Source organism: Bos mutus, chromosome 1, assembly GCF_027580195.1.
Source record: "Bos mutus isolate GX-2022 chromosome 1, NWIPB_WYAK_1.1, whole genome shotgun sequence".
Classification (NCBI taxonomy): domain Eukaryota; kingdom Metazoa; phylum Chordata; class Mammalia; order Artiodactyla; family Bovidae; genus Bos; species Bos mutus.
The window spans coordinates 147,474,941-147,488,400 of record NC_091617.1 but is presented as its reverse complement, the minus strand read 5'-3'; the positions used below and the strand labels follow the sequence as shown (position 1 = coordinate 147,488,400).

Here is a 13,460-nt window from a genome sequence, read left to right as displayed (position 1 = left end):
CCAGTTAGCATCCCAGTCCATGGTGCCTGTCTTCTGCTTACAGCCTTCCAAGGGCTCCCATCTTAGAGGAAAAGCCCAAGTGCCCTCAGTGCCCCCCAAGTCCTAAAAGATGCCGCCCTTACCTCTCTCACCCCACCCCCACCCGCCCACTCTGTTCCAGCCTCGCAGGCCCTCTGCGAGTCCTCAAAAGGCCAGGCACGCTCTCACCTTTGCACCTGCTGCTCCTCTCCCTGCACCAAGCTGCCCAGTCCTCCTCCTTCAGCAGAGCTTCTGGGACCCCTTCCTCACTCCGGGTCGATTGCCCACCCCCAGCCCCTGCTCTCCAGCCCCCTGCCTCTGTCTTCTCCTTAGCACTACAGCCATCTCTCCCACTGTAGGTCTTAATCGCGCTTGTCTGTCCCACCAGGCTGTAAGTTCCACAAGGCACACATTTTGCTGTTTTATTCGCTGCAGTCTCCGCGCCCAGCCCCCGGGATAATTTGCCAGAAGGTGGAGGCTCTTCATTACGTGTGGTTTGAATGAAGGGAGTTGACAACGGAGGGAATGTGCCCCTCCCGTTTCAACATCCCTCTCCGTGTCCCCACCTGTTGGGTAGCTGAGGCCGGGCGGGCATTCAGGGGCTCGGGAGGAGCTTGTTATGGGAGCATCTTCACCAGCTCACCTCCCTTTCAGAAGGAGGAGGAGGAGGGTCCTCAGGAAGGGAGGGAGGGCCCAGCCTGGCTCTCCGGGATCACCTATAGAAGACTGAGGGTGCAAACAGCCCCCCAGCTCCCCGCATTTCCGTCCCTGGAACAGCTTTCTTGAAATCAAGAGGGAATCCTCTTTCCCGCCCCTTTGGGTGGGAAGAGAAGCCTTCCTGGGGTCAGATGCAGATCGGACCTCCCCGGGGTGTTCCGCTGGGATTGGTCCCAGCAGCGTCAGTGTTTGTTTTCCCCGGGTCGTGTTCCCGAGAACAGTGAGGGCTTTAGGACCAGGAGCCGGGCGCCCGCCCGCCCGCCGCCGGGCCCGCAGCGTCCTGGCCGAGCGCTGAGCGCTGTGTGAAAGCAAATTAGCCTGCTCCGGCTTCACATCTGTGGATCCGACCTGACCTGAAGGGTCCAAAGGAGGACGGGGGTCAGCTCCGCCGGACTGAGACCTCCCGGCTTCCCCCACCCCCCACCAGACAGCCCACAGCAACCTGACCCTTCATGCAAGCGGCGGGGGGCTGGGAGCGAAACACGTGGGACTCCCTGAGCAGAAATGAATTATTCTTTCTCCCAAAGAGGAAAAGGGCATCAGGGTTCGATCTGAAGTTCCCCCCTCCCCGGCCCCCCGTGGATGGGCTTTCGGAAGGCAATTAAAGACATCCGCTCAGAGAGGACCTGGGCTGGGACCTGGGTTGGTGGTTTTCTGATTGTCAGTGGCAGCCGGTCTTACACACGCTGCTGGCAAGTGTCAGCTGCGAGGAAAAAAAAGGACCAGGTTAAGTGAGCTGGCAAAAAAGAAAAAAAAAGCTTCCAAGTGGACCCAGGAAGCCAGGTTGCGCTGCCAGCGTGGAGGACACCGGAGCGGGAGGAGACAGTGAAGTGGAGCATGACCTGTTGCGTTTGGCGGCTCCCCGCAGCATGCTTGTGAGGAAGCGGCGCAGACACGGGCCCTGCCGGCGCCAGGCGCTGCTCGCCCTCCTGGCGCTGGGGTGCGTGCTGCTGATGCTGGGGGCCCTGCACCCGCCCCCGCACGCCCTGCCCCGGGCGCCCCCAGCCCCGCAGGCGGCCGGGCGCAGCCCCCAGGCCGGCTACCGCCTGGACTTTGGGGACCCCCAGGAGTGGCTGCTGGAGTCCGAGGAGGAGGATCAGGAGTACGGCCGCCTGCCGCCCCTCGTCTCCCTGAGGGAGGACCAGCTCCTGGTGGCCGTGGCCTCGCCCAGGGCCGGAAGGAACCGGAGCCGGGGTGGGCGAGGCGGCGGCTACCGGCTCATCCCGCGGCCGCAAAAGCAGCAGAACCCGGCGGCCCCGGAGAGGGACTGGGCGGCCGAGGAGGAGGATGAGGAGGACGGAGAGGCGTCCGAAGAAGGGGAGCGGACCGCGCTCAGCCGGGAGGAGGCGCCCAGTGCCCGCAGCCCCCCGCACAGCGGGGGCTCGCGGCATCCGCTGTAAGTGAACCCCGGCCGCCCCTTCCCGGTTCCCGGAGGGGCGCAGGCGCTCCGCCCGCCGCCCCCGCTGTGGCAGGCGGCGCTTCTCCAGGTGTGGTTCCCGGACCGGCGGCATCACCTGGGGACTTGTTAGAGCCGCAGAGGCAGAAACCCCGGGTGCGGTCCGGCCGTCTGTCTTTAACTAGCCCTCCAGGGTAGACCCACCGTCCTACAGACGGAGAAGGAGAAACTCTTCCCTGTCCCTTCTCTTCCCCACCGACCCGGGTTCCAGTCCTTCTGTCTCTGGATCTGCCGGTCAGAGGTATCCCTAACCCCGAGGGGCCTGGGAGCCGATGTTCCCCGAGACGCTTCCAGGACTAAGTGATTCCGGCACATTTTGATATTCTGAGTGATGGGCTTGCTTTTCTTTTAGATGAAAGTAACGACTGCAGTTAATATTTATGTGGATCTTGCCATTGCTTGGCTTTAATCAAAGAGCTTTTCACGTATACACTGATAAAGGCCTTACAGCTTAGCGAGAGGGGTGCTAGCTCTGCTACCATGCCTATTTTATAGGTATGAACATGGAGACGGCAATGGCACCCCACTCCAGTACTCTTGCCTGGAAAATCCCATGGACGGAGGAACCTGGTGGGCTACAGTCCATGGGGTCGCCAAGAGTGGGACACGACTGAGCGACTTCACCTTTTCACTTTCATGAGGCACAGAGAGGCCAAGTGACTCGTCCACAGTCACACAGCTGGGAGGCACCGAAGCCGGGATTTGCTCCAACCAGCCCGAGCCCCTCCCTACACTATGCCTTCCCCCTTAGTCCACTAGACGAGGTGGACTGTGCAGGACCCAGGAGTTAGAATACTGCGCTGATGCAGTCTGACCTGGCAGGGTGGCTCCATCACTTCTAGGACCACCCCAGGAGGCAGGCTGGGAGGTGTGATGACCCACAAACTGTGCTCAGGGAGACGGTGGGCTCGTCCTGGACCCCCTGCTCTCCCCACCATCCCCATCATCCAGGGGCAGTGCAGCTGGGTAGCTGGGTGCTTGGATCCCTTCCTTGTAGGCACGGCTCTTCCCGGAGCCCGGAGAGTTTCCCGGGAAGCAAACCCACCCTCCGCGCCTCTGGGTGGGAGGGTCGGAGCGGGGCAGCAGGGGGCGGGGCCACGTAGTCCTCGGAGCCGACGGGCTCCTCGCCCTCAGGGGTGGGCAGATGCGCAGACTCTGGACCTCAGCGCCTCCTTCAGGTCGCAAGCCCCCGCCCTGCTGCTTGTCTCCAGGTCTCAACCGAAACAGCTCCTTTCGGGAAACTCCCAGACCCCGCCAGGCCCGCCCTGTCGCCGTTTTGTGCTGCCGGCCGCTTTAATTCATAGCACTCGCTGCAGCTGAGGCTAAATGGTCCTTGATGTATCGGTTCATTCAGTGCCTGCTTCCCTTGCCATGCGGTGAGCCTGGAGGCCCAGCACACGGTAAAGGAACGACTGCTGAATGAGCCGATATATCGTCTTCTAATTCTTTGATGCATCTTTTCATTGGCCTAGAGCAAGAATGTTTTACCAACCAGACACACGGCCTCAATCAAGAGTCTGTGATTGTGTGTGTGTGTGTGACTGGGTATCTGCCTGGTGCAAGGTGAACGCACTGAGTTGTGTGTTGAATGGATGCTGTGCATGTGTGCTGTGTGCAGTGTTAGTGGTGCCCGTGCTGTGCTGTGCTGTCACGTACGCGTGTGTGTCTTCAGGGTGTTAGTGTTCGTGTGTGTACACGTCATGAGTGCATGACGTGTGCACATATCACACGTTGTACACGTGACATTGTGTCTGTTGTGACGTGATGCTCAGGCTGCATGTTTTTGTGGTACGTACGCATATTGTGCTGTGACTGTGCTGCACATGTATGATCCGTATGATGTGCTGTGTGAGTGGTGTGAAGCGCATGGGTGTGGTACACGCGGATGGCGCATGTGTGCATTATGTGTGCTGTGCGTGGGGCATGGTGTGCACCTGCACTGTGAGGGTGTGCGTGCGTGTGCTGTGATGGACGGCTCGTTTGGCGTGTCTGTGTGGTCTGTGAACATGTGTATTTGTTGTGAGTGTGCTGCTCATGAGTACTGTGTGCGTGTGCTGAGTGTGTATTATAAATGTGTTGTGCAAGTGGTGTGTGTGTACTTTTGCAGGTGTGTTGCTGGTGTGCTTGTGGCCTAAATGCACGGGTGGGTGTTGTGCGTGTGCGAGCCCCCCGTATTATGCATGAGATGTGCATACGTGCATGTGTGCACGGGTGTGTGTGCACCACTCCTGCTCAGAGTGACCAGCTGTCTGAGTTTGCTGGACGGTCCGGTCAGGAAGCCCCTTGGTCCCAGGCTCCTTCTGTCGGGCTGTCTCCCCTCCCCCAGCAGGGCTCTTTCCGGAGGTGTGCGGCGCCCTCTCCCGGCTGCAGTCTGTCCCTGCAGCCGCGAGCCCGGCCCTGGGTCCCCAGCTCCTCCACCCGCCAGGGACAACCGAGGCGCTAGCGCCTCCCCTTCCTGGCGGGGCTCCCGGATGACAACGGCTTGTCTGCAAAGTAAGGCCCCAACCCCACCTCCCTCCAGGGTGACGGGACTTTAAAACCGGCCCCAAATGCAGTCCTTTAAAGAACAGCCATCTCAGAAGCACCTCTCCTGTGTGTCTGAGGACACTATGTTCACAGAGGTTGCACAGAGCGCGCTTTTCAAATCTCAGCGTGTGCGCAGATCCCCTGGGCATCCTGTGGGCGTACGAAGTATGACATATTTGGCCGGGGGGTGGGGGCGCCCGAGATGCAACATTTCTATCAGGCTCCCGGCGGGCCCCAGCACTGCTGGTCTACAGACCACACTCTGGAGCAGCGAGGGGCTTTATCACTGGTTCCCAAATGTATGTGCATGTCAGATTCCTGCAGATTGCTTGTTTAAAAAAAAAAGTAGATTTTTCAGATACCGTTACTAAAAACTCTCAGTGGTTCTGAGTTGGAGTCCAGCAACCTGAATTTTCACAAGTTGGTACTAGACAGCTGGGGGTGAGCATGAAGCTGAATCTGCCTCTGTGTTCTGACACTGAGCTAAATATTGGAGACGGAGTTTGAGGTGAAGTAAACAAGAATAGCTTTATTGCTTTGCCAGGCAAAGGGGACCCCAGCAGGCTAATGCCCTCAAAACTGTGTGTCCCCCAACCTGGAGGGGGCATCGAGAAGGTTTATAGTAGTGGCTCAAAGAGGGCGTGAGCAGCTCATGGACATTCTTCTAATTGGTTGGTAGTTGGGCTTCCCTGGTGGCTCCGCTGGTAAAGAGTCCGCCTGTAATGCGGGAGACCTGGGTTCAATCCCTGGGTTGGGAAGATCCCCTGGAGAAGGGAAAGGCTACCCACTCCAGTACTCTGGCCTGGAGAATTCCATGGACTGTATAGTCCATGGGGTCACAAAGAGTCGGGCACAACTGAGCGACTTTCCCTTTCACTAGGTAAGTAGGAGTCAGCGTCATTAACCCCCTGGTTCCAATGGTCTGGGGTCCACATGCTTGTGGGCAGTGTACAGTTAACTTCTCCCAGCTGGAGGGGGGTTCAGTTTCTGCAAAACAGCGCAGAGGTATTGCTGTGTGCATCCCTTGATGGGGACCCAGGACCCTGGCCCAAGGCTCCGCTATTGTTCCTCTTGGCTGTTTCTCCCGGCTCTCACGTCCCTCCCATCTCCCCTAATTAACAACTGCTTGAATCCCGTTGGCACTCAGGGAAGGTCACGGAGGCTGAATGAAGGCTGCTTCCTGTAATCAGAGGAATGGGGGAGACGGAAAGGCTTCGTGCCCAGGAGGCCCGCAGAGCCCTGCTGTATGTCAAGTGGAGAGGCAGTGGGGTTCTGGATGTTTCCACAGGGCAAGTAGTATTGAGATTGGAAAATAGAGAAGAAAGGCCGAAAGGAGTGCAGTCCCTTTCATGGCCCGGGGTTCAGCTGTAGCCAGCTATGCGCCACTTGCTTACGCCAACTTTGTGTTTATGGTTTGGTCTGGGTTTCCTTGGCTGTATACCCACATCGTGACTAAACCATACACCCATGGAACAGTGGCCCCGGGGTTGAATTCTGGACATCACCCCTTACTGTATGACCTTGCGTCATCACTCAACCTCCCTGAGCCTCAGTTTCCCCAACTGTAAAGTGGTGATGACAGTAACGCCCTCGCAAAGGGTTGTGATGCAAATGAGATGACCCGTGCGCTGATTCCCCCTAGTGTTCAAGTCCAAATGGAAGACATCCTTGGTGTATTCTCAAGGGTAGGTCCGAGGAGTGAGCTGGAAAGAAGCTTGGAGGCGGCACCTGGGGACTGCACACCGTTGTCCTTTCTCTGACCCATGAATTATCTTCAGCCCCCTCGGGCTGCCAAATCATCACAAGCTTGGCAGCTCTCGGAATTACCTGGAAACAGATTTTCCAGCAATAGGGCTGAGTGGGCCTGAGACTCTGCATTTCCGATGTTGCAGGTCTGAAGCCCCACACTTTGAGTGGCCCTGGAGTAAATAACACTGGCTTTCACTTGTGGCTCAGCTGGTAAAGAATCCTGCAATGTGGGAGACCTGGGTTCGATCCCTGGGTTGGGAAGATCCCCTGGAGAAGGAAAGGGCAACCCACTCCAGTATTCTTGGGCTTCCCTTGTGGCTCAGCTGGTAAAGAATCCTCCTGCAATGCGGGAGACCTGGGTTCGATCTCTGGTTGGGAAGATCCCCTGGAGAAGGGAAAGGCTACTCACTCCAGTACTCTGGCCTGGAGAATTCCATGAACTGTATAGTCCATGGGGTCACAAAGAGTTGGACACGACTGAGCGACTTTCACTTTCACTAGTAATTAAAAAATATAAGATGCAGGTTGACCACTTCTGATCTAACCTTCGAAGCCCAAGGCAGGACCCCCACCCCCAACCCTGAGTACTGGGTGTTCCATCTCAGAGGATGGCACTCGGCACAGTCTACACTGCAGCCCCCCTGTGGGGGCTGGATCCAGAGTGGAGATGCAGAGAGGTGCCCTCCCTGGCCATGGCTTTGCTGGACTTGGGGGGCTTGGTGATCACGGGGTACCTTTGTGACCTGACCAGCCAGGCACCACACACACTGGCTTGTTTTCCCTCTCATTACAGGTGGGGAATTAGCTGGGCTCCCGCCCCCCATCTCTGCCCAGTTACTGACTACCCCCCCTCCAGCTCCTACCAAATCAGCAGAGGTCCCCTCACCTGCCCTAGGGCTGGGCCCATCCACTCAGATTTACTGATGCCCTGGCAGCTGCCCTCTTTTGCAGCCCAGGTGGCAGAGCCATCCTGCGATGTCTGGCTTCCTGTCAGGAACTGACCTGACCCTGTGGAGAGCCACACCCCCTCTTCCTTGACAACACGTCACAACTCCAGGGGATGCCCAGGCCTCAGCCCAGACAGACTACTTAAGAATCCCTGCAAGCGGAACCCGGGCAGAGTCTCAGGCCCACTCAGCCCTACTGCTGGAAAATCTGTTTCTAACAAGATTCCAAGGTGATTTATGTTCGTGTCAAAGCTTGAGTAACACTGATGAGGGTTACAGTTCACAGCGCTGCCTGCACGTGAGAATCAACTGGAGGCTTTTATGAATGACCGTGGCCAGGCTCCTCCCCGCAGACTAGCTAAGTGGACACAGCCCACAGGGACTCACTGTCAGAGATTCTCGTGTGCAGCCCTCGTTAGTCCAGGGCAAGGGAATCAGGATCAGAGCAAAGCCAAGGATGCCTGGAGCCCCTCAGAGGAGGCTGGGAGAGTTTGGAGATCCCTCCACAGAGAGAAGAGGGTTGCAGGCACCTTGTGTGACCTGTCTCCTCCGTGGGCAGTGACGGGCTGGCAGCCTCAGCCTCATATGTAGGCTCAAGCCCGTCCACACATCTCTCTCATCTGTAAGCTCCTTTGTCTGTCCCTCTAAGGCCGGGGTCCTCAACCCCCAGGCCACCAACTGGCACCGACCCGTGCCCTGTTAGAAACCATGCTGCACAGCAGGAGGTGAGTGGTGGGTAGGCAAGCAAAGCCTCTTCTGTATTTACAGTGGCTCCCCGCTGTTCGCATCGCCATCTGAGCCTCGCCTCCTGTTGGATCAGTGGTGGAATTAGATTCCCATAAAGTGAAAGTGGTGAAAGTGTGAGCCGCTCAGGCGTGTCCCACTCTGTGCGACCCCATGGCCTGTAGCCCACCAGGCTCCTCTGTCCATGGGGATTCTCCAGGCAAGAAAACTGGGGTGGGTTTCCATGCCTTTCTCCAGGGGATCTTCCCAACCCGGGGATCGAACTTGAGTCTCCCACATTGCAGGCAGATTCTTTTTTTTTTATTATTTTCTAACTTTACAATATTGTATTGGTTTTGCCATATATCAACATGAATCCACCACAGGTATACACGTGTTCCCCATCCTGAACCCTCCTCCCTCCTCCCTCCCCGTACCATCCCTCTGGGTCGTCCCAGTGCACCAGCCCCAAGCATCCAGTATCGTGCATCGAACCTGGACTGGTGACTCATTTCATATATGATATTATACATGTTTCAATGCCATTCTCCCAAATCATCCCACCCTCTCCCTCTCCCACAGAGTCCAAAAGACTGTTCTATACATCAGGGTCTCTTTTGCTGTCTCGTACACAGGGTTATTGTTACCATCTTTCTAAATTCCATATATATGAGTTAGTATACCATATTGGTGTTTTTCTTTCTGGCTTACTTCACTCTGTATAATAGGCTCCAGTTTCGTCCACCTCATTAGAACTGATTCAAATGTGTTCTTTTTAATGGCTGAATAATACTCCATTGTGTATATGTACCACAGCTTTCTTATCCACTCATCTGCTGATGCAGGCGGATTCTTTACCATCTGAGCCACCAGGAAAGCCCTAGATTCTCATAAGTGAAAGTCGCTCAGTTGTGTCCAACTCTTTGCGACCCCATGGACTATACAGCCCATGGAATTCTCCAGTTCAGAATACTGGAGTGGGTAGCTTTTCCCTTCTCCAGGGGATCTTCCCAACCCAGAGATCGAACCCAGGTCTCCCGCATTGCAGGCAGATTCTTTACCAGCTGAGCCACCAGGGAAGCCCAAGAATGCTGGAATGGGTAGCCTATCCCTTCTCCAGCTAATCTTCCTGACCCAGGTATCGAACCCGGGTCTCCTACATTGCAGGTGGAGTCTTTACCAACTGAGCCATGAGGGAAGCCCTAGATTCTCATAGGAGCACAATAAATGTAATGTTCTTGAATCATCCCCAAACCATCCCCCTCTCTGGCCCATGGAAAAATTGTCTTCCATGAAATCAGCCCCTCTTGCCAAAAAGGTTGGAGACCACTGCTCTAAAGCATCGTCCCCAGGCCGTATCCCAGCAGCCCTGGCCCCAGGCCTGGCCTGGAAATTGTGGTCTCCACAATGAGCTCCACCAATTAGAGGCACCATGGGCTGAACCTAGGGGTTTTCATAGAATGCAGGGCATTTGTATCGTTATCCTGTTCCTATAGACGGCCAGCCTGTACACCTCTTGAGAGCAAGAACAGCATCCACCTTCATTCATTGAATATTTCTTTGTGCCCGCATGCATTCTGAGTCACTTCCATCATGTCCCGCTCTGAGTGTTTGGTTAGCGACTATTGAAGGTGGGAAGGTGAGCAAGCCCCAGCCCCACCCCTAAGGAGCTTGGAGTACCCCGAGGGCTGCAGACAGGCAACCAGCTGTGACATGCGTGGGGTCAGGGCTGAGACAGGGAAGCCATTTCAGTCCGGGACCGCGACTGATTTGGTAGGAGTTGTGGAGCGACTTAGCACGCACGGGAGCCAGGAACTCCAAACCAGCTTTAGAAAATCCAGCAGAAACCTTTCTACTCCGGCCAGGCAAGGGGAGGGCGGACAAGGGTTTGCATCACAGCTCAGCCATCTGGAGAAGGCTGTGACACCTTCCCTTCAGAATCAGCCTCCAAATGCATGTTCTGAGGTCATGGGGGACCCCAGAGCTGCAGGAAGCTGGAGCGTGCATCTGTGTGTCAACACAGACCCAGGCTCTTCTGATCTCCGAGTGTGAAGTTTGTGTGCACTGAGCAGCTCTCCTGAGCCAGAATGATCCCTTTTAATCCAGGCAGCTGCCCTGGATTAGAGGGGGGTCTCAGCCTCCCCGTGTTGACTAATTAGCGGGTATAATAGTGGAGCCAAGATTCACAGCCACATTGATTTGGTTCCAAAGCCCTGGGTCCTTCCTTCCTCCCTGCTGCCGCTGAGAAGGTGGACAAGTGAGCGCGGGTGGGCTTTTGGACACACACTGAGAGCGTAAAACATGCAGCAGGCGATTGGTTGAAGGACAAAGAAAGCGGCGCCATCGCTTAGTAATAAAAGCAAGCGTTTCTTCTGGGAGCGCCTCATCGGACCTGGTCACATCCGAGCATTGCTTCTCGGTGTCCAAGAGCTGTTCCTCTGCCCTGCCTCACCCATCCCCCCGGCAAAGCCATGGTACAGACAGAGCAGGAAAAACCCCACTTGACAGAAGGAACCCCAGTCACCCCAGGAGGGGAAGGGACTTGCCCAGGCCCCCTGCATGGACCACTCACCTTTGCTCTGTTGTTTGCCTTCCTACCTACTGTATTCCCTTGAGGGACTTGAAGATACATCATGAAATAGAAAATTGCTCCTAACATCCTGTTTAGTCAAGACAAAGGGAAGTGTACTTGAGAAAATCTTCCTTTCCGTTCCTGGTACACGCCAAGCCCCTGCCCACCTCCAGTCCTTAGCAGAGGCTGTGACATCCGCCAGGAACTCTGTTCCCCACCATGAACACCCTTCCCCACCAGGCACCTTCTCTGACTGTGCCCCACCCACCCCCAGGTCCCGGCCTCAGCTGTTGAATACTTCTTTGGTTTTCTGTTTAATGGGATATAAAGTCCACGACATCAGAGGCTCTCTGAGCTGGGGTTCCCCCCGAGGCAGACCCCAAGGCAAGGATTTGTTTTGTCCATGGTGCCAGGGAGCCCTGCTATGGGGCGGGGACGGTGAGGCGGAGAACAAGGGACAGCCGACGAAAAGCGGGTTTGCAGGCGGCTTCCTCTGTGGGCAGCTGAGGCTCAGCCCTGCGGGGGCAGCTGGCGACAGCACCCTGCTGCCCTTCGCCTAGGATCTGGGCTGCTGGATTTTAATGCACCGACTCCTTTCAGGTGCCTCCTGCAGGCAGCTCCCAGGGCTGGAGGAGGTGACTCTGCAGCTCTTCAGGCCGCTGGTGCTTAAGGGGAACGTCTCTGACCGTCGGAGAAAACCGCCAGATGGTTGAAAGTCAGGCTGTGCTGTACTCTAGGATATCCCCCAGGGGATACGGGCAGGGGCGTCACACAACTCTGCTTCAAGGCTTTCATCTACGATGAGTCCCCTACATGTGAACAAGTTTCGTTCCAAGGGCACATTCCCAAGTCCAATTTGTTTGCAAGTCCAACAAAGTTAGCCTAGGTACCCAACGAACACAATGGGCTACATAGAAGTGTTCAGTTCAGTTCGGTTGCTCAGTCGTGTCCGACTCTTTGCGACCCCATGGACTGCAGCATGCCAGGCCTCCCTGACCATCACCAACTCCCGGAGTTCACTCAAACTTATGTCCATCGATTTGGTGATGACATCTAATGAGGAGGAAATGGTTGAATGGCATCATCGACTCAATAGTACTGTACTGTAACAGGTTTATAATACTTCTCACACAAATGATACATTAAAAAATCACAAAAAGTAAATAAATCGTTTCTAATCTTACAGTTACCTTGAATGTACAGTAGTCCAGTACCACAGCTGGCACACAGGGGCTGGTGTTGAGTGAATGGGCAAGAAGAGTTGCTGAATGGAGGAGACAGAGAAGGCGGGAGATGGTAGAGCTGAAGGGTCATCAGCCTTGGTAGACGGAGGGGGAACTGCAACGTCGCTCACCCCTGACGCTGATGGCACAGGGTCTGGTTCTTTGTTGGAATCAGATGCACATTCACATCTTTGAAAGTTTGCAACTTGAAGATTCATATGGAGGGGACTTACTGTATTTAACCCACCTTCCAGTAGTAATAAGTTGTCAGTCAATAAATGTTATATGACTGGATAGAAAATGGAAAGTTGAGACCAAAGAGAAAATCAGAGTGAAAATAGGCAATCAACGACTAGGGAAGTGAAAGTCGCTCAGTCGTGTCCGACTCTTTGCAACCCAAGGGACCGTACAGTCCCATGGAATTCTTCAGGCCAGAATACGGGAGTGGGTAGATGTTCCCTTCTCCAGGGGATCTTCCCAACCCAGGGATTGAATCCAGGTGTCCCGCATTGCAGGCAGATTCTTAACCAGCTGAGTCACCATTTTCTTACTCTGAGCTTCCTGGCGGCCAAAGTGAAAAAGGAAACACCATAAATATTGAGACCCTTGTTGCTCAGGAGGAGGACACACATCATGTCCTCAAAGGAGGAAAGGATTTTCCCGGCACTTCTATCTTGAGAAAATTTCCTCCAGAGTTGTGTGGAGGGGATAGAAGAAAGTGCTGGAGGAGACAATGCCTCCACAGGTGTTACAGAGACCATAATGCAAAGCAGTTGTCATGAAAAGCTTTCTTTCACTGTTCTCTGAGAAAAGCTGAGAGCATGGTGCCAAGCAAGACACCACAGAAGCAAGTTTCTAAGGCAGCCAAGACAGTGGGATCAAAGGAAGTTGCTTTCTGAGGACTTTACTAAATCAGTGTAGACAGCCCAGAACATTTGATGAAACAAATGGATTATATGTTCTTCAAATAATCCCCTCCCTTCACAGTCACTGGAACACAAGCTTTATGACTGAATCCACAACATTCTGTCAGCACTTCAGTCCAAGATGCCAGTATACATATCCTGGTCAAGAGCACAAGGTGCAGAGTCCCACTGACCGTCAGCTGTTTGCTGTGCATGCAGGCATGCTAGGGCACTTCAGTCGTGCCTGACTCTTTGCAACCCCAGGGACTGTAGCCCACCAGGCTCCTCTGTCCATGGGATTCTCCAGGCAAGAGTACTGGAATGGGTTGCCATGCCCTCCTCCGAGGGATCTTCCTGACGCAGGGATCAAACCAGAGTCTTCTGCAGCTCCTACACTGCAGGCAATTTCTATACTGCTGAGCCACCGAGGAAGCCCCGTTTGCTGTGCAACTTTAAGCAGGTCACTTACGCCCTTTGGGTTCTAGTTTTCTCATCTTTAGAATGGACTGCATATGCCTTATCTAGTGCTACATACATACAACCTCAAAATTTAGCGACTTAAAAGATAAGTAAATTGGACTTCATAAAATTTTTAAGTGTTCTTCAAGAAAGTGAAAAGACAAC

The 13,460-nt window shown here is 54.9% G+C and overlaps 1 protein-coding gene across 1 annotated transcript in view; it reads left to right on the top strand.

Moving 5' to 3' along the window:
• The first annotated feature begins 932 nt into the window (after positions 1 to 932).
• GALNT15 (polypeptide N-acetylgalactosaminyltransferase 15) overlaps positions 933 to 13,460 on the top strand; it is a 47,097-nt gene continuing 34,569 nt past the window's right edge. Inside the window, 1 exon segment of the mRNA XM_070377127.1 lies at positions 933 to 2,131. Coding sequence (XP_070233228.1) covers positions 1,605 to 2,131 — 527 coding nt within the window. The 5' untranslated portion in view covers positions 933 to 1,604.